Source organism: Peromyscus californicus, unplaced genomic scaffold, assembly GCF_007827085.1.
Source record: "Peromyscus californicus insignis strain IS unplaced genomic scaffold, ASM782708v3 Scaffold_12__1_contigs__length_115047231, whole genome shotgun sequence".
NCBI lineage: Eukaryota > Metazoa > Chordata > Mammalia > Rodentia > Cricetidae > Peromyscus > Peromyscus californicus.
In genome coordinates, this window is record NW_026294413.1 from 93880587 (window position 1) to 93901973 (window position 21387).

The 21387-nt window shown below is 47.3% G+C and overlaps 1 protein-coding gene across 3 annotated transcripts in view; it reads left to right on the forward strand.

Annotated features, from left to right (window-relative positions):
- Positions 1-21387, forward strand: part of Frmpd2 (FERM and PDZ domain containing 2) — a 115985-nt gene that overhangs the window by 64420 nt on the left and 30178 nt on the right. For all 3 annotated transcript variants that reach the window (XM_052733924.1, XM_052733925.1, XM_052733926.1), the window contains exons 16-22: positions 5900-6104; positions 11846-11940; positions 13733-13825; positions 14957-15064; positions 15156-15272; positions 18462-18613; positions 21075-21176. In XM_052733924.1, the coding sequence (XP_052589884.1) occupies positions 5900-6104; positions 11846-11940; positions 13733-13825; positions 14957-15064; positions 15156-15272; positions 18462-18613; positions 21075-21176 (872 nt within the window). The remainder of the gene's footprint in view (positions 1-5899; positions 6105-11845; positions 11941-13732; positions 13826-14956; positions 15065-15155; positions 15273-18461; positions 18614-21074; positions 21177-21387) is intronic.

The following is a 21387-nucleotide window of genomic DNA, read 5'->3' on the forward strand; positions in this document are numbered from 1 at the left end:
TCCAGTGGGGCAGCACGTCACATTTCTAGCTCCCTGCCCAGTGCTCAGTGTACTGTGACAATGATGACAGCAGCCTCTACTTCTGGGTTTTGTTTCTGTTCCGGCCAGTATACACAGAAGTCTGGACACTGGGCTTCAGGGGCCAGTCCATGGTCCGAATGAACTGGAGAACAGGATCAGAGTTTTCAAAAGCAGAACCAAACACAGGGACTAAAAGTAACTCAGGGTCTGTAACAGAACAAACCTGTGCATAAGTCTCTGCAACCATGGACTGGCTGGTTTCAGATCTCCAGGGATCTAAGATGATAAGTGCAAATTAATTGTACCTGACTTTCCTGCTGTTGCTGAGACACTGTGTGTGAAGCACTACCAATACTGTTTTCATTGCCTGATTTCAGTGACTGTAAAATATTTATATAGACTTTTTGAGCTCACTTGTGAAATTGGTCCTTCCAGGCCTATTTCACTCCTAATACACTATTTTCTCAAACATCAAATTCTGTCATATATAGTAGTTTCCAGGACTCTAACATTTTATTTACATTAAAATGGCTCACTTAATCAATCCCCTTTTGCCTTTTAAGAATCTCTTTGAGAAATTCTCTGCAGATACCATTCTTCACCCACTCCAACCCCGTGTGTGTGTGTGTGTGTGTGTGTGTGTGTGTGTGTGTGTGTGTGTTATGTGTGTGCATGCACATGTGTGTAAATGCATATGGAAGCCAGGGGACAAGCTCAGATGTCTTTCCTCAGGAGCTGTCTACCTTGTTTTTTGAGACAGGATTGCCCATGACTACCTGGGGCTGTTGACTGGGTAAGGTTGTCTGGCCATGGAGCTCTAGGGATCTGTCTGTTAACCCCCACCTCCCACCCCTCCCCAGCACTGGGGTCACAAACATGTGCCTCTGTGCTAGTTCTGAGGCTCAGACTCAGGTCCCGGTGCTTGCAGGACTGAGAAATCTCTCCAGATCCCAGACATCACTTTCAATGCTGCATGGAGGGAAAACTGACCACCTCTATCAGTCCCCAGACTCTTCCACAGCAGATCTCTTCTATCCCCTTCCCTTGGATGTGATCTTTATCTTGTTCAAATGGGACCATTCAACACTCACCCAAGAAACTGAAATCTAGGCTAAGACCTTCCTTTCCTACTCCACTCATCACTACATACGCTCAGATAGGCATCTGCCCGGGGATGCATCCTGTTGACTGGCCTTTCAGCCTTTGGAGTGGCTTTTCAAATGGACCGGGCCAGTTATGTTTTCCCTGCTAAAGCTTGTTCACAGTTCCACACTGGACACAGAGACAAGCCCCAAGTTCTGAGGGGACTCTTCCCAGTCTGGCCCCAGCCTTGACTTCTTTCTTGTCCTGATACTTCTCTTTGCTTTCTAACTGTCCTGCATGCCATGATGATGGCTGTGGAAAACCAGGTCCCAGTCTTCTGTGTTTTGGTGCTCAGTGGTTGTGATGGTTAATATTTATCATCAGTTTGACAGGATCTAGAAATGCCTAGGTGACAAGCCTCCAGGAATACCCACAAAGGAATATCCAGATTAGGTTAACTGAGTGGAAAGATCCACTTTAACTGTAGATGGCCCTCCATGGGCTGGAGTCCTGGATAAAACAGGAGAAAGAAAGCTGAGTGTCCTCATTCATTGCTCTTTGCTTTCTGCTTGTGGAAGCAATGTGATTAGCGGCCTCATGCTTCCGCCACCATGCCTTCCCCGTCATGACACACAAAATAAACATTTCCTCCCGTAAGGTGCTTCGGTCAGGTATTTGGTCACAGCAAAGAGAAAAGTAATGACAATACAGTGGCCTCCACTGTGATGCTTTCCCTAACCCTCCTGGGATCAGGCTACCAAGCTAAGCTTGCTTCTCCTAAAGTAAGTTAAAGGTAACCTCCATCTTGAAGCCTCTCCTGGTTGGCTCCTCCCAGCTGATTCCTTCCCAGGGGAGTGGATAGCAGCCTCCTCCTTTTGCAGACTCTGTTCTTTCACCCGTGATGTCTGCTGTGTTCAATTGTGCATACATCTGTGATAGATAAGGAATTTCTTGAAGCTAGGGATGATATCTCACAGCCTTCTCAGCTCCAGCCTGGAACAGAGTTGTGACAAATAAGAAGGGATATATATATATATATACATATATATATATACACTTTTTATTTATATATTTATTGATTAACTGATTAATTTAGAGATAGTCTTGCTGTGTAGCCCAGAGTAGGTTTAAACTTAGGGTCTTCCAGTCTTAGCCTTCCAGGTGCTGGATTATAGGCATATGCTACAGAGTCTACCTCAAATACCTTTTTCTTGTATGGATGGAAGGATGGACAGATGGGTGGATGGAGGGATGATTTATAATTAATCATTTCCTTTTGATACATATTTTTCCATATTGCAAGTGCAACTGTGATAAACATCATTAGAAAAATATTTTTCTGGCTTCCATGTCATTCCTTAACCTCAGAAGTATAACTTCGGGTACCAAGCCAGGGAATTTTTAAGGCCCTGCTGTGTCTCTGAATGTCATGCTAGAATGCTGGAGATTCTTGTCATTCTGACTTTATTTTTTCATTCTCAAAGAGTAGATGTCATTGTATTTTGTGTGTTCATTTGACAGGTAAAAAGATCTCTCACTGTGGCTTTGTTTTGCTTCTTTGATGGGTGAAAAGTTGAACATTTTCCAAATGTCTCTTAGTCATCTTTCTGTGGATTGTCTCAACAGGCATTTTATTTCATAGTTATATTTGGATCCCTGGGGAGAAATAAAAATCACCAGCTCCTATAAGTGTACAGTTCCAGGATAGAATCAGGCGAGGTCTGTCATCACTACCCAGGGGCCGAAACCTTTTCTCAGTCTTTTTCCTGGAAGTGTCCTGGGCTGTGGGAGTGTCCTGGGCTGTGGGAGTGTCCTGGGCTGTGGGATGTCCCGGGCTGTGGGATGTCCCGGGCTGTGGGAGTGTCCCGGGCTGTGGGAGTGTCCCGGGCTGTGGGAGTGTCCCGGGCTGTGGGAGTGTCCCGGGCTGTGGGATGTTCCGGGCTGTGGGAGTGTCCCGGGCTGTGGGATGTCCCGGGCTGTGGGAGTGTCCTAGGCTGTGGGATGTCCCGGGCTGTGGGAGTGTCCTGGGCTGTGGGAGTGTCCTGGGCTGTGGGAGTGTCCTGGGCTGTGGGAGTGTCCTGGGTTGTGGGTGTGTCCCGGGCTGTGGGAGTATCCTGGGCTGTGGGAGTGTCCCGGGCTGTGGGAGTATCCTGGGCTGTGGGAGTGTCCCGGGCTGTGGGATGTCCTGGGCTGTGGGAGTGTCCTGGGCTGTGGGATGTCCTGGGTCCTTTTCTGAACCTATGCTTGTAGGACTTCTCCGGTGCTGCCCAGGGTCTCACACTCCTGTTTTCTTATGGCCCTAACTCAGGATGCCTCTTGGGCATTTGGGATGCTATAACTAACTTATAACCACCAGACAGAGCTAGACATTTGTCAGCTACTTTACTGGTATCAAAATTATATTGTGGAGTCACTCACAGCCAGCAGACAGACACTGCCCTCTTAGCATGCCAGTGGCTTTGGAAAATTCTCGGGAACCCTTCCTTCTAGTCCTGGAAGACAGTACTGGCACTATCAGCTTTCCTGCTTACCTGTAGGTATGTTCTAGTAGAGCACCACGGGGCGTAGGCCTGCTGACACTGGTACCCCTGTTCCTGATGACTCTGTCACCTTGCTGTCTGGTCTCTGTCCTGTGCATGGAACATGCCTGATGACATCGGTGCCCTACTCTTGCAGTGTGTCATGCTGAGTGTTAGCCTCTGTGATCTCCGTCCCTCACCTTGACTTGTGGCCTCTGTCCTGTACACTATGCCCCGCTCAATTCCCAGCACTCCCATAGCTCCTAAAGAACCAGGCGTGTGGTGATTTCACTTCTCTGCTCCCTTCTGTGAGTCCCCTTCCCTAGGGGACAGCTGCTTCCTGGAATGCCAGTCTCTGTCCAGTCCAGTTTCAAGCCACTGAGCCTCTCTGGGCTAAGGCTGGCCACCCCCATCTCTGCCTAGAAAATCCCTTTTAGGTGTTAAGTGTTCCATCCACCATGGTTAAGTACAAGGTCACTGTTCCTTCAGGACTTGGTAATGAGAAGGCTGAGAGTACTTATGTGAATCGTTGGTGCTACTGTCTGTGGCTCAGTGTCTGGACCACTCCCGCTAGCCAGTGCGCACTGTGGAGCCAGTAGACTAAGTGTGAAACTGCTCTATTAACTGACCAACCTTCGGACCAGGAGAAAACTATCCCTTCTCAAATCGTCTTATCTGTAAAATGGGTATGCTATCCGCCCCAGAGAGTGATGGCGAGGAATGAGTGAGACCGTGGAAGTCACGATGCTTGCCACTGATTCTGTCACACAGGACATGCTTAGTCAGAACTAGCTGCCGCTATTACCTTGTTCCTGGCAGGCCCGAGCTCTGGGGCAAGACTATAAAGTCTATGCAAAAGCGACAGGTCATATTCAAATTCCTTACATACCCCCATCCTTTCTTGCTTACTCTATGTAAAGAGTGATACCACAGTCCTCTTATACTCCCGAAATTTCAAGAAGTAATTCTTTTTAGGGGCTAGCTTGTTCAGGGGAACAGCCCTGGCAACAAACCAGAAAAGAGAAGGTCTGCTTAAGTACTTAAATGTTCCTCACTCTCTCCTTGCAGAGGTGTGTTACTGAGCATGCACACAGGCATTCACACACGTCATAACACAGATATAAACACTTCTACCTCCGATAGCCATGCCACATATGCACATACCACATGCATACAAATACACCAGAAAACATGCATATGATGCACGTCCCCATCCGTATACACTTCTACCCACATGCACATACAGATACCGCATACTTATATATACATGAACACTATACATACACAAAGAATGGGGGGCATGGGTACTGGTTGTGCTGATGCTGTTAGACTCTTTCCTTCCTGGTTTCAGTCCGGAGCAGATGGCCCAAAGACAGTCAACATTTTCCTTTCTCCAAATACAAATGCAAGCTAGGTGTGGTGGCTCACTCCTGTAATCCCAGCACTTGGGAGGTGGAGGTAGATGAATCAGGAGTTCAACGTCGTCACCCTTGACTGTAAAGAGAGTTCCAGACTAGCCTAGACTACAGGAGACCCTATCTCAACAACAAAACAACAAAGTGAACAAATAAAAACCCGAACAATGGCACACTAGATGCAGTTCTGAGCAAGGCCTTGTTACCCTAAGAGATCTTTTAATAAAATCTCAATTTTCTATGAATAATGCAAACAGTAAAGCCGGGCATCCCTCATGATCATAGTCTCATCTCTGGGGTCATTTATTAGGCCCTATAGAAGGGGGAAAGGAATGCATCAGAGCTGAGGGCCCACACTCCTAATTTGTGTTTATATGTCTGGCAGGGGACTCTTACATGGACTAATCCTGCCAGGGCAAAGTAAACTGTGTAGAGATTAAAGATTATATTCCACAGGGAAGAACCTGATGTGGGACCCCAGGTGCTTTGATACAGGACTGTTTGCAAGGGCAGATCTGTGAGGGTGAATGCAGAATGAGATGTGACCCTGCTGGAGCCGTGAGTGGCACCAGGTAGAACAGGTTCCTGGCTGCCACTCTATCAGCTACAGGGACCGTCTTGCCTCTCTTCTTAGGCTTCCGAAGTGTCTTTCATCAGAAAGTACTGATTAGAAGGACTTACATTTTCAGGGCTAGGCACAAGGACTCCCCAAGTTAGCAGGGGGCAGAATGTCAGGTCTCTCAGTGCAGAAAAAGAACTGGGTAAGGAGAGTCATGGTGAGGAGTGTATGGTTGTATCAAAAGCAATTACTGAACCAGTGTAATCTTGTGTGTATGTCTGTCTTTTCCTCCCCCAACTCAGATCAGTTTAAGTTTGTACAAATAGCCAACTTGAATTCTGCACACCAGACACAGACTGACCCTCTCACTTGGGTTCAGAAACTGTCATCCTCGGAAAACGAGCTGTGTGTGCCCAGGTTGCAGAATGCCATGGGAGGCCGACTGAGCACATCCGTGGAGAGCATGCAAGGCAGCAAGAAGATCGGGATGGAGGGAATCAGAAACAGGTAGGTTTTGTTTTTTTTTCAGAGCCAAGACTACTAGGTGTGTGGTGCACTGGAGCAGGTTTAAAGTCAATGGACTTTAATGCCAAAGGATCATGTATGTTCACTGTGTTGCTTTTAACTTGATCCAGAGATCGACTGTAGACCACTACAATGACTGACTAAGCTGATTGCCATCGGGCCAGGTCTCACTCCCATATCCTTCTGTTCATATTTTCTGGTACAGAAAAAGCTAGGTGGTAACAGGAAGTTGAAGAAGGTAAAATTAGCAAATGCCAATAATCACCTTTGGACTATCATAAGCTGGGTACTGCTCTTGGAGCTTGTTCTGCAACCCACACAACTCTGTGAAGTTGGTTTTATCATTATCTCTATTTTCCAGAAGGGAAGCTGAAGGGCTAGGACTTAAAGACAGCTGCCCATCCTGGAGGCTGTCCTGGTAACCCTGACATGCTGCTACTTTCCAGGCTGACGGCTTGCCATTTAAATTCGAATGTGAAAGCAGCGAGCTCAGAAATGCCGTGTTCATTGTAAAACAATGATCCATACGTTTAAAAATAGCCCAGAACTTGGATTACACTTACAAGGCAAGTTACATAAATAGCACCGATTCCCAGGCTGTGTGCTGAGGAGGGGGTGGGGCGGCAGGATCCGCTTTTGGGGGAAGATGAGTTAGTTATACATCTGCTTCAGCAGGAGAGAATGGATGGTTTCAGTTCAAATAACTGAAATACATGCGTTGCTGTGGGATGGTCTGTATAGCAAATGTGTTGCTGATTGGTCAATAAATAAAACACTGACTGGCCATTGGCTAGGCAGGAAGTGTAGGTGGGACAAGGAGGAGAATAAAGCTGGGAAGTGGAAGGCTGAGTCAGAGAGACCCTGCCAGCCGCCACGATGGCAAACAGCATGTGAAGATGCCGGTAAGCCACGAGCCATGTGGCAAGGTATAGATTAATGGAAATGGATTAATTTAAGCTGTAAGAACAGTTAGCAAGAAGCCTGCCACGGCCATACAGTTTGTAACCAGTATAAGTCTCTGTGTTTACTTGGTCGGGTCTGAGTGGCTGTGGGACTGGCAGGTGAGAGAGATTTGTCCTGACTGTGGGCCAGGCAGGAAAACTCTAGCTACAATGAGTATACACAGAAACCTTAAAGTAATACTTAGAAAATTATTGCTCCAATTCTACTGATGCAAATGTACCTCACTCTGCAGTACAAAAATCAATCAATAACGAGGAAGCAAAACTCATTCTGGGTCTCCACGGCAAACCACCCCAAGAACAGTGGCATAGCCCAGCAGTCATCTTATTCTGCTTCACAACTTTGCGGGTTAGAAAAGGAGGCAGGACTTTGCTTTGTGTGATAAAGAGAGTATCTTGACGGTCATCAGCAGGTACCCCTGTATAGAGGTGGCTGGGATAGGCTGCGTGCTGGCACCCTCTCACCCCATACAGCCTCAGGAGGCCCTATCCATATAGTGGCTCCAGCAAGAGTCTCCACTGTTGCTCTGGGCTCTCAGAACTTGGGGAGGGCTTGCCAGTGATCATACCGTGTAGCCCAGAGACCAGCACACATCTGTCATCACTCCTGGGTTCATACAAATTCAAAGGGACTAGAAATGGGTCTGTCTCAGTGTGTGAGCGTCAATGGATTTGTGGCCTCTTTTACCTGTCACCCATTGGTTTAGAGGACTTTATAGCACTTCATTGTTTACCAGCAGAAGCAGGACAGTGAAGAGTCAGCAGCCAGGGGTGATTGCTGCCGTGCCTAACAACCCAAGTTCTGTTCCTGGTGCCCACACAGTGGAAGGAGGAAACCAACTCCTGAAAGTTGTCCTCTGACCTTTACACACACTGTAGCATGTGTGTGCTCCAACACACACACACACACACACACACACACACACACACACACACACACACACACACACTCACAATTTTAAATGTAAAGAAAAATAGAAAATGCAGAAGTAACTATGACTTATTCCAGGCCATTGTGCTAGCTTCCTGTTGCTGTAACAAAATACCTCAGGTAATAACTTTCAAAAGAGGTAAGGTTGATTCTGGCTCAGTTTCAGTCCAAAACTAACTGGCCCCACTGGTTTTGACCTGTTATAAGGCAGCACACCATGGCAGGAGTATGTGGTAAGAGAAGCCCATTTGTTTCTTGTGGGTAGCAAAGAAAAGATAGCAAGAGGAAGGAACTGGGGGTCTACTATCTTGTTCCTCTAAAGACCTCTGTTAAAGTTTGGATAGGAAGTGTCTTTCAAAAAAATCTCATATGCTGAAAACTTGCTTCCTGCCTGGTGACACTATTTTAGGAAATGCTGGAAACTTTAAGGGATGCGTTTAGCTAGAAGTAGGTCACTGGGGGACAGGTCCTTAGGAGTATATTGTCCCCATCTGTCTCTCTCCATTTCCTGTCTGCATGAGGTGAGCAGCCTCTGCCACATGCTTCCATGATGCTCTCCTTGGCTTGAAACCCTTACTGTGGGCCACAGTGAATCCCCCTCCCTTGCGTTGCTTCTAGCAGACATCTCAGTAACACAGTCTGTCTAAGATAATCTCTTTCCAAGCCTTACCTCTAAAGGTTCTACTTCCCAATAGACCCACAGCAGGGGCCCAAGCCCTTAACTACACACAGGTGCTGGAGGACACTTATTGAAATCATAGCCACCACAGAAGAAATGTCTTGACAGCATGGCAGCCATGAGAACAGTAGGGCTTGGAGTGTCTTCCCATGTAGGAGCTTTACAGCACTGTCTGGCAGTCTGCCCTCTGACAGGAAGCTGAATGGAGCCTCCCGCCAAGCCCACTCCTTACACTCCTTCTTTACGTCTTTGCTTTTTAAATGACCAGCTTTCACAGTTCCTAACAACTCACGTCACAGGAGGTTACTGGTGACCTTTAGGCAAAGCGGGAAACCCCAGGACTTGTCTGAGTCTTTGGCCATCTGGTAGTCCACCAAGAAACACAACAGGAACCCATGACTTGGGGAAGGTGGGGCTTATGAGGGGGAAGGAGTGAGTAAGAGAAGGGGGAGCGTTAGGTCGTGAAAGAGCTACTGGGGGTGACCAGGGCTCAGCTCCACCTGGTGTTGGAGCACTTGCCCTGAACTCTAGGGGAGGGTGGTAGGAACCTGTCCCTTTTTATGGTGGTCAGGATGGGTTTAAGGCCTAAGTCAGGCATAGGTACAGTGGAGTGTGTGTGTGTGTGTGTGTGTGTGTGTGTGTGTGTGTGTGTGTGTGTGACATCAAGCCTTAATCGGCAGGTAAGATTGTGTTTAATTACCCAGAGGGGAGGATTGACATGGACAAGCCTGTCTGTCTAACTAGAGTAGTTTCTTCAGCATCTGTCCTGGGTGGGTGCTGAGGATTTGGTATTCACGGCACAGACTCGGTCCATGTTGTTTACACAGAGCTCTGAGTACAGAGATGTTGGCTACCTTCCCTTCATCACCTCTCTGAAGCCTTTTCTGGCTGCCCAGGGAAGGGCTGGCTCCTCCGCTGCACTGGTTCCATTTAGGACAGCCCCCCCCCCCCCGTGTGTGCCCACCCCAACAAGCACATGCTTTCATCCGTCTGCTCTCAGCACAGAGACTCCCAAGAATAGCAATGCACCAGTTGTATCCTCAGCTCTGAAGCCAGAATGTGGAAGTTTTCAGTAAATGGATTTTGAGAGGTTGGCATTTTGAGAAAGAGAGAGAGAGGGGGGGGGGGGAAGTACTCTTTAATTGTGGCAAAATACACAAAGCATAACCATTTTATGCTTTCTATTTTATTGTTTCCAAGGCAGTGAGTGGCACTGGGCACATTCCCATTGTTGTTGGGCCTCACCATCCTTCACGGGGTCTTCATCTTCCCACGTGGAAACCACCTTCCCTCAGCACTTCCTCCCACCCAGGCTAACCCTACCCCAGCCTTTGGTCCCCACTATCTACTTTCTGTCTGTGAGTGTGACTCCTCTAAGTTCCTCATATAACAACTCCCTCGCACACCATTTGTCTTTTTGTGGCCAACAGGAAATGGATTTTGAACAATTGAGAGCTGGTTCTCCGGGTAGCCCAGATCACGTGAGCCACAGAAACCCAGGCCAGATGAGCCCTTGCTGTTCTTCAAAGGGCACCCAGTGACACTGCCCAAGCCCCTCTCAGGTCCTCCCTGGGTGTTGGGATTTTTCCTTCCCTTGAACCTGTGGGATGCTGCCAGTGTCTCTCCCTGTGCACTTAGGTGGGCTTGGAAGCCCAGTACCCCATAAACCTTCCAGAGGGCTGACCCATCTCTGACTCACATACCTTGCGAGTCCAGGCCTGGCCCCTTAGTGGGTTTTCGTCAAATTGGGTTGGACTTGCCGTAGGACCAGAGGCAAAGGTGAGTAGATGCAGAATGAGGCTCCGCCCTGCTGTGAAAGAGCTGTTGTGGTCCGCCTCTGCTCCCACCACAAGCTCCACCTCCCAATCCTGGGGACTCTGAGAGGGTCCATGGACAGCTGCCTGCACCAACATCCCCTGCAGCAGTCCAGTTGTCCAGTCAGTGTGGTAAGGGTAGCCTCCTTGGTGTTGGGACAGACTGAGTGATGTTGATCTGGTGGTTGACTGTCCCCAGAGCTCTGAGCACACACGTATTGGCATCTGTTCTTACATTCTGCACTCTGCTCCTTCCTGAGTGTGTTTTTGAGGTGGCCCTGGGTCACTTGATTCATTATCAATCTGCTGTCTAGAACAGACTTTGCTTACTGGAATATTAATTGTATGCACTAGTCTGTTTTCTGTTGCTATAAAAATGTTGCACAAGGCTGGGTACTTTAAAGGGAGAAGGGGGTTTAGGTAGCTTACATTTTGAAAACTGAAAATCCAGACAGCATGGTGCTGGTTCTGCTGGGCCCTCGACTCCCACCCTAGCTGCTTTATCTCATAGCAGATGACTTTGTGGGAATGCATATTAGAGAGACTCAGTGGAGAGCCGGGGTCAGGGGCCAAGCCAATCTTGCCTTTTTAGAACTCTATCTCAGAGAACTAACAGGGGGTCCCAAAGGAACTAATTAATCCCTTCCAAGGAGGGCATCCCCCGTGACCTAATCATATCCCACTAGGCCCCTCTTCTTAAAAATCCAACCACCTCCCAACAGCACCTCCTGGAGGACCAAACTTTCAACAGTTGAACCCTTGAACCTTGGGGAACAAATGACATCCAAACCATGCCACTGCACATTTAATCAGTGGAACACCTGCACAGTAACTCCCAGTGTGACGAGGGGACATCCAACTCCCACGCACTGAGAGATGGACGAGCATGGAGTTCTCAAGGGGCACAGCACATGTGGGGTCGCCTGGTCCTTCTGGGGACTTTTAGCTGAAAGCAAGAACAAACCATCAAGGGTCAGGAGAGCCGCCACAGCTCTGCACTGCTTGGGTTTGGTGATGTCGTGAGCCTGGGAAACTGGAAGATCACTCCTATTTTATTGCCAAGGAACTGGGGTTCTAGAGCTGTTGCATAAACAAACTAAGGGGGACAGTGGGAGTCCATGTGAGGTGTGGGTGACTATGATGAGCCCTCTAGGACAGAGACCCAATGCCATTCCTGTTCATGTTGTCTTCCTCACTGACCCAGCCTGTGGGGGAATTGGTCTAAGGATCTGCTGAGTTGCTTGGTACAAAGCTGCCTTCTTCAGGCCACACTAACAAATGGCCAAGAAGATCCCTTCCAGGAGCATCTGATCTTACATTTGCATCTTTCCCCTCAGCCCTTACATTGGCCAAGAGCAGCTGAACAGCGTCAGTTTGATCCAAAAGCCAACTCAGAATCTCTCTGGGACAGCTGTTCAGAGCATGCGCACAGGTACAGACCAAACCATGGGCAGGTGTAGGGAAGGGGGCCTTCCAGGTGTCACTGCTTCTCAAACCACCTCTTCAGTTTGTTTCCCAAGGAAAGTTCGCAGTCATTTTGCTTTAAAGATTCTTCTCAAAACCTTTTGGAGTTGGGAAGACCTCTCATAGTCAACATCTGGCCGTGGGTGTTGCGTGAATCTGGAAGGGGATAGTTTTGAGGAGGTGGTTCCCAAAACTGTGGTCGAGTACGAGGAATATCAGCTCTGCTGCTTCTCATGGGCTCACAGTATCTCTCAGTGCTCCCCAGAAAGCATGCACATGGAGAGCAGCATGCTTTTCTCTACAAGTTCCCAGTCAAAAAACAAAGACAGAGTGCTAAGAAGAGTACTGGTCCTTGAAGGATGTTAATCCAGAAGCCAGATCTGAATACAGTCACATCTCTCTTCTGTTAACTAAACTGCCAGACTCAGGCAGTTTCCTGGGGGAGGAAAGATGTGAATTGATTGTGGTGGTCAGTCACCAGTGGGGGATTTTCCCACCGGAACTAGGATAGAAATCGTGTCTGACCCAAAGACTCCAGCTTTTCAGGAACAGCTTTAGGCTTCTGCTTTGGGTCTCCTTCAGACACAAATGGGAAATATTCCAGGACATGGAAGCTGGACCATCAGCCCCTGCACTTTGGTGAGTGGTGGAGACCCAGTTAGCTTTCCTTTATTAGAACACATTTCCGAGAGAAGTCAATTTTAAAAAAGGAAAGGCAGGAAGACAGAGGCAAGGCCATCTCTGTGAGTTGAGGCAAGCCTGACTTACATATCAAGTTCTGGCCCTGCCAGGGCTACATAGTAAGACCCTGTCTTAAAACAAAAATAAAGGAAAGGAAAGGTTTATTTTTACCCATGACTTCAGAGGTATCAGTCCAGGTTGCTGGGCCCTGCTGCTTCGGGCCTGTGACAGCAGAGTGTATCATAGTGAGAATGGGTGATGGGTGAGGCCTGTTCACTGATGAGTCAGGAAGCAGAAAGAGCGACCAAGAGACTGTTGTTGAGTACTCCCTTCAAGAGCACACATGCAATGACTCAATTTCTATACACCTTTAAGGCACCTTCTCTTAAAGGTTGCATTCCCTCCAGTAGCAACACACAGTAGCAACAAAGCTTTCAACTCATGGTCCTTTGGGGGAACATTCAAGATCCAAGCTATTGCAAGACTCAGAGGGGAAGACTTTGCTGTCTCATCTCTGTGTTTAGTTTCAGTTGTCACTGACAGGCAGTACAGCCCCCACTTACCCTTCATCTTGTCTCAAGACCAGTGCAGGAAAAAAGTTAAGTGAGCATAGAGGCTCATGCTTATAATCCAAGTGCCTCAAACACGGAGGCAGGGTGATCAAGCGTTTGAAGCCAGTGTTGGATTCATAGTGAGTTGGAGGCTAGCATGAGTGACATAGAGAGATCATGTCTAAAAAAAATGACAAGGACTAGAGGTTTAGCTCAGGGATAGGACACTTGCTTAACATGTACAAGATCCTAGGCTCCATCTCTAACCCAATGGGGAGGGCTTCTGGTGAATTACTCAGAAAACAGACCCCGTCCATTGGCCATCCTGCCATGGTCTCCACTCTTGCAGCCCGGTGTTGACCAACAGTGACCCAGTTGTGTTTCAGTCAAATACGTGCTCAGCGATCTGTTCCCAGGCCGATGGGAGATTTGCTGTGAGCTGATCTTGCTTGAATGTGTGTGCTTTTTGTTGGGTTCCAACTGATTTGGGAGGAAAACCCAAATATGGTGCTTTGATTCTGCCTCCAGAGTCACAGAATAGCTGGAGGAAGAACTATGCGGAAGAACCCAACCCAGACATCGTGTGTGTGACATTGAAGCGTGATCCACATCGTGGTTTTGGTAAGAGGGTTCCTTGAAGGGGAGGCCCAGGCTCTGCTCTGCAGAGGGCAGATGAGCACCGTTCATCCCCCGAATCTGGCCTCTTCCCTTCTACCTTGCATTTTTCAATAATCCCTTCCATTTTTTCCTTCCTTTCAGTGCCCGCAAAGAATACAAAGACTTTTGGGATGAAGGATTCCTTGCAAGTGCTGATGTATTTTCAGGGTTCATCTAAGCATGAGATAAAAATAAAATCCTCTCTCCCCACACACTCATGCTGACCTTTCTCCAGTATAAATAGGTTCTTAGTGATGTAGAGGAGTAGGCAATCTTTTGTATCTTCAATTATCAGTCACATTTAAAAATACTCAAAACCACGTAAGAAAAAAAAAACGACACTGAGACAGGGTATTTGGTTAGAAATCATCTTTTCTGGGAATGGGGAGATGGCTCCGTTGATGAAACGTTTGCCATGCAAATGTGACAACAGAGTTCCAATCCCCAGCACCCACATCAAAAAGTTGGGTGTGTATGATATTATGCCTGTAATCCTGGCACTCAGGAGGCTGAGCCAGGGATTCCTCCAGCAAGCTGACTAACGAGACCAGCTGAGTCAGTGAGCTTTGTGTTCAGCGAGAGACTGCCTCGATAAAGTGGAGGGGCTGAAGCCCCCGTGACAGCTCACAAACGTCACTTCAGTCTCAAAGGGTATGACACCTTATTCTGGCCTCCACAGGCATTACACACACGTGGTACAGAGACAGACATGGAAGTAAAACACCCATAAACATACAAGAAAAAGAACTTATACAGTAATTAACAATCCAGGAAGACATCCAGAGTCAAACTCTGGGGCTCCCCATGCACACACATGCGCGCGCGCGCACACACACACACACACACACACGCATGTGAACTTGCACACATGGAAAACACACACACAGATGGGTGCGGGCAACCTCATCTCCTGCCACAAAGTCGGCTGTGTTGGTGGGCTGCATTTCCAGCTTCAGCTGTGGGTGGTAAAGGGAGCAGTCCGCTTTCTCCGGGTGTCTCACTCAGATACAGTTATCAGCCGTGCCACTTGGTAGCTGTGTGAGCCACGGAGTCATTAAACATCATCTTATTGTTAAATGTCATCTTGGATTACAGGTTTTGTCATTAACGAGGGAGAAGATGCAGACCAAGCAAAGCCAGGCATTTTCATATCTTCCCTTATACCTGGGGGACCAGCAGAAAAGGCTAAAAAGATCAAACCAGGTATACCTTAAGTTAAATGGCCAGAGATGTTTTAAGTTACCACCTTTCTTATTTCCTTACTGGGGTTATTGAGGCTTTTTTTTTTCTCCAGGAGGGAAGATACTAGCCTTGAATCACATCAGCCTGGAGGGCTTCACATTCAACATGGCTGTTAGAATGATCCAGAATTCTCCTGACAACATAGAATTAATCATCTCTCAGTCAAAAGGTACATTTCATCTCACTTTCCGCAACGGAACAGCCTCCTCTGTTACCACGATGGGCACAAAACACAAAGCTCCTTGTAGGTCTTTTGTGTAGCTCTCGGCAAGCATGGCCCTGGCTTGCAAGGAGGCAACCCAGTGGCACAAATCAGTACGCTGGGCAGTCTCAGGGCTAGAGCGAGGTCCCGTGATTACACGTCTTTCTGGAAGGCAGCAGCCTCCTCATTAGGTATGGCTGGATACACCCAGTGTATATGTGTTCCTGCCCACTCTCCTTGGATGACAGGGAGGGAATTCTTATTGACACTCAAGTCCAAGATTTCTGCCATTGGGCTCAGGTGGAGCAGTCAGCTGTGCAGCTGGGAAGGAGAGGGAGATTGTCTTCAGTCCGCATCTGCACAGCAAGCACAGTGTTCTTGCTGGTGTAGCGCCAGCTCAAGCTGTAAAGTCCCTGTTGTGGAAGGGTTGTTTCCTTCATCCTTTGACTTGAGAACAACAGCTAAGCAACAAACACTTAGGCCAAAGAACAATATTATGCTTGTTTGGGGGCGTTTTGATGGGGTTCTTGATAGAGGGACTGGAGGGAGGCTGACATCCTCTCACCCTGGTTACTAAGGACCACTGATGCTTTTTTGGCGTGGTGATCTGGTAAATTACGCGAGGTGGCCTGCAGACTCAGGCTCATCTCTAACTGCAGACATCTCACCTTCTGTGCCCTTGGAAAACCAGTGTCACACTTGTGCATGCTGTCACCGGGCGGCTTTCTCTCACCCTCACTGCGGGCAGCTGCACTAGGGTCTTCCACAATGCCTCCGGGGCCAGCCCCAGCAACCCCATCACGCTAGCCTCAAGATCACTGTCTCTGTTGGAGGTTACAGCGCTGACCCCTCTTTCTGAGGCAGGTCTGTAATCTTTGGATTTTTCTTCACACTCTCCACAATGAGGGCATTCAGTTCACTTCTTGTGTTGTCAGGCAATAACACCAGACGATCAAATCACAATTCAGCATAGTCCAAGGACAGATGTTAAAAACTGGTATCCAAAATCTACAGTGTTCTCACCACAGTCTTGTATTAGAATTCCAGACAACAGGTATGCCCACTGTCTGGGGGTTACATGCCATCTCCCTGTGGTGGCCCAGTTACTTGTCAGGAACATGATTTGCTATAGTTGGTATTTCTACTGAGCTGGTCTGTTGCTGGGGGATGAGGTCTAATGATGGTCTCCTGTTAAGGCAGTTGTTCTGGACTGGATATCAGGAGCCAGCAACTAACAGCCCATCATGAGCAGCTATGAGAGTCGATTATAAACTGAGTTGTCATCACCCACAGAAGGTCAGGGTCCTCTAGAGCAGTGGGACCGATAGAATGACTATTTAGTATAAAAGGGGACCTTTTTAGACTGGCTTAAATGATGTAGGCCAGCAACAGTGGCTGTCTGCACCCTGGAGAGGATGAGGACAGTGGCTGCTTAGTCCAGGAGGCTGGGTGCCTCCACTGTCCCATTTGGCACTGAAGGCCTGGAAGATTCCTGGGAAGCTGCTGGTCTTCAGTTCACACTGCAAGGCTAAGGATGGATACTCAGAAGCAAGAAGAGAAGGTCCAGAAAGTAAGCAATGCCACTTTCCCTTGGGTCTCTACATCTGGGCCAAGGTCAGAAGGTGCTGCCCACTCTGAGGAAAGGCTTAGCCCTCAGTTAATCATTCCTGGAAATGCCCTCACTGACCTGCACAACAACTCTTAGCTGATTCTGGATCCTATCAAATTGCCAATCACAATTAACCAACATGACTCCTAGCTTACACTTTTACTGTTAGCTGCTGGCTCCTGATACCCAGTCCAGAACAGCTGCCTTAACTGGAGACCATCACTAGACCTCTTCCCCCAGCAACAGACCTGCTCAGTAGGCTGACTGGGATAGGCTGGCTTTTCAGGTCTAAAGTCCCATCCTCTGCTCCCATGAAGGCTATAGTAGAAAGTGAACAGATGTTTGCAATACTGCCCAAAGGACAGTGACAGTGGACTTCGAGAAAAATGATTAGGAACATGGCATTACAGACTGGCATCCCTTCCCCCGACACTCCATATCAAAGAGATTTGGATAAAGACCAAATTTATTAAATTGAACTCATTGGATATATGAGCTTGTACATTTCCTGGGTGCTAGTAAGCTGTACCAAAGCTGGAAATCTACCTGTGCATTCCCACCTCCAGGTCTGAATGAACTCTGTTAGCCTTTCTCCAACATGCATCTGCCAAGCCACTAATATTGTATTAGCACAATATCAGTAAATACATTTGCTGATTTATATATGCCAATTTGTGTGTGAAGTATACATATGTATGCACATACACATTTATATACACATACAAATCCTCAGTCTATGAATAATCTCTCTTCTACTAATCCTGCAATGTTATGCTAGTGACATATCTATTTTAGATATAAAATCAAAGGCCAGAAATGTTAGTTATCTCACTCCAGGGCTTACCTATTGATCCCTATCTCATGTTTTTTCCTTTGTTCTATGACAGTTAGAGTAAGCGGGAATCCATGCCCAGCCTTCTCTTAGAGGAGCCCAGGGCCTGGCATTACCGAGGATACTGCATGTGGGTCTTTTTGTCACGTGCTGGTAGCAGCTGTGCTCCCCATAGCTTTGCAGAAGGTCAGGGTTTAGAGAAGCCCCGCGTGTTCAATGTGGGATTCAGGACAAACTAGTTCATTCTTTTGATTCTGTTTTAATTCATTCATTAAATAATTAATCTGGTTCTAATTAAACTGAGGTGACACCTTCCTGGTAGCCTGTTGAGAAGATGAAAAGATCTCATCACCCTCTCTTCTCTCCTCCTTTGATCTCCTCCTCCCCTCTCCTCTCCTTCCCTCATCTCTTTTCTTCTCATATCCCTTCCCATCACAAGAATGACAAGAGTTTAATAAAGAGGGGCTGGCATTCTTCACTATCCTTGCTTCCATGTTTTAATAACTGAGTCATGCAAGTGACTTCTATTTACATTTTTGATCACTTCTAGAATCTTCCGTTCATTCTAGATGCAACATTCTTCATGAAATGCTGAATTTATAGCATCCTCTGCAACTATAAAAGCTCTCATCGCTCAAGGAAAATTCTGTGTCTCATAGGATGCTACCAATATGCCAGCCTCTCCAAGCATTGACTTCTTGGCTTGTTTTTATAGGTGTTTGTGGAAATAGCTCCAGTGAAGAAAAGAACAGCACAACAAGTTCTGGCATGTTCTGTACAGACATCCTGAGCAATGGGCACCAGGAAAGAGAGTCAGCACACACATATGACCAGGACAGAAATGTCAGAGGACCGGAATTGGCTCAGGTGCAAAGCTCATCACCCAGGCAGGGGCCTCCACCCTCCCCTCTGTCATTACAGATGCTTATCCTCTTGGTCCACATCCTAGAATACAGAAGCAAGAGAATAGGCTGTGGAGTCCAGGGGAGTGCCCATGTCCTATGCTGTCCTGTGCTCTTGATGGGCCATGTCAAGCAGCTACACATTGCTTAACCTCTTCCTGGCATGGGAAGCAGGTAGAGCTACTCACAGAGGGGGTCAGGGCTCAGGTGGAGCCTCTGGAGTTCCTACTCATTTATTAGAACTGTTTCTGATAATGACAACATGAGGGAATTGATTGATGCTGTAATCACAGCCTTTGGGAGGCTGAGATCAGAGGATTGCTAGAAATATGAGGTCAGCCTGGTCTATGTAGCAAGTTCAAGTCTAGTAAGGTTTACATAGTGAGAGTTTGCCTTAGTCCCCCTTCACTCCCCAAAAAGGAGCTGGACATAGAGTCAGAGAGAATAATAATGATAGCAATAGTCGTCGGCTTATGTGTCTAGCAATATCTTGGGCACTTTATGTGAGCAATCTCACAAAAGCTTGATGACAGTTATATGAGGCAGTTATGACTGTCAACCCCTCCTGTAGTATTTTTACCCAGGGCACAAAAAGAAATGGATTGTGCTAAAGCCTTCAGGGAATTAGTGGTAGATCTGAGCCTGAAATTCATGGTGTTGGACTCCAGAGCAGAAACCATGCTCCAGGCTGCCCTTTAGAAGACTCTCTTCTGCGGGAAACAGCAGAAGGCTCTGTGTGGTGGGAAACCTGCAAACTGGTTTTAGGGGCAGTTGGGAGGGGACTAGTTTAGGAGCACCTGTAGAACCTATATCCTCGGGCTCCTTTGGATCATGTGTCCAGCTTTGTGTCCAGGTAACCAGAGGTGTAGTGGATATTACATAGCCACTTTGGATCTCATCCATGGCAGTTGTTTCATACCTCAAGATTCAACGGTTAGTCCAAACATCTTGCCAAATCAAGGGGTGTGGAGTCTTTGGAAGAGCTGGCACTTCCTTAGTTATATACCAAACTCTTCAGAAACTCTTCTGCTGAAATGATGATTTTCAGTTTACTCAACTCATTTATTTTCCTGTGAGTTAATAGTATTTTCCAACATAGAGTGGGAATCTCAAAGCAAAGAGTGCATGGGGCAGTGGAGTGTGGACAAGGGGAGCATTTTCTGTCTGGAAGTAATGGTCAGCAAGCTTAGCACACCTTGTGGAAACTCCAGGTGTGCCCTTGAGTTTATGTTTCAGCTGGACCTGGCTTTGCATTTCAGTTTTTCCCCACACTAGCTACATCTCTGAGCATCCAGGTAATAACACTCCCTTTATCATATCCACAGGAACTTATTATCACAAAAGTTATTGGTTGTCAGATTGGGAATCTCCTTGCTAAAAGCCTCAAGCCCCTTAGACAGCAATTCAGCATGGGTAGGTGGGTCTCATCACTGTCTCTAGCCACTTGCATTTTAGTGCCAGGTCCTTATTCCCCTTCCTGTTGCCATAATAGAATGGGTAAATTACAAACAAGGGTTTATTTGGATAATGATGTGGCAGCTGGGAAGTCCCAGATCGAGGAGCCACATCTGGTGAAGGTTATTGTGTTATGTCTTGGTGTGGTGGGAGGCATGACATGGGGGAGAGTATGCATGAGTGTCAGAAATAGACAATGGGGACAAATTTCTCCTTTTTATACACAGCCTACTCCCATAGCAATGCATTCATGAGGCTTGTGGCTTCATGACCTAATCACTCTGAAAGTTTCATTTCTTAGTATTGTATTAATGGTAGTTAAATTTAAGGGTGATTGTGGAGGAGATGTTCAAACCGCAGAATAACCCTGGACATAATAGGTATCCAACAAATGTCTTTTGAATAGTTGAATGGATGAACAAGTCATGTAGTTATTGTCACAAGTACCAAGGAAGTTGCCTGGTACATGGTATGATCTTTTTCGTAAATTTCAGCTACTGAAAAATCAACCATAACATGGCCAGTCTTGGTAAGAACGGTCAGAGTCCTGAGGTTTGCTTTTGCCTTGAGGAGTTACTGTGTGTCTGGTAGCCAGCATGCTGTACTTGGCTGCCATCATGTGTTGAATGGTGCAGGAACTACTTGGACAGCTTCAGTTCTAACATGGATGTTTGCCAAGTGAGTACAGAAAGGAGGAATCTACATTTATTCAGGCCCTGCTGTGTGCCAGCACAATCACAGTCACAGTTAGAAGGCGCTCTCAGAGTTATACGGATTAGGAAATGGAGGCCAGACTCAGACAGAGTCCTGCAAGGTCACATGTGAAGGAACTGATAAAGCTGGAGGTGTCTCTCTAGGCTCACGCTTTTTCTGGGTGCATTGCTGCCAGCTCTTAGTAGTGATGAGAGTTGGGTATCTGCAGAAACAGGGCAGGTGCCTCATGGCTCTGTTTTTCTGTTTGTTTGGGGCAGGCCGCTGGTTATTGTCCTCCATCACCTCTAGAAACCAACGCTGGTGAAATCTACTTCGTGGAGCTCGTTAAAGAAGATGGAACACTTGGATTCAGCGTGACTGTAAGACTTGTTAGGGAGCTTGGGAAACAGTAGAATGGTATCCAGGGCATTCCTCTCCTCTCCGATAATGTGCTCATTGTGATTAAGTGCACATTGTACGTAGGGGTACACTGGGCTTTCTGTGGAGAATGAGCATTTGAAGATCAGCGGGGAGATACAGAGCAGCTGGAGGTTGTGCTGTGGGCAGGTTCTAAGGAAGAGCACTAGAAGA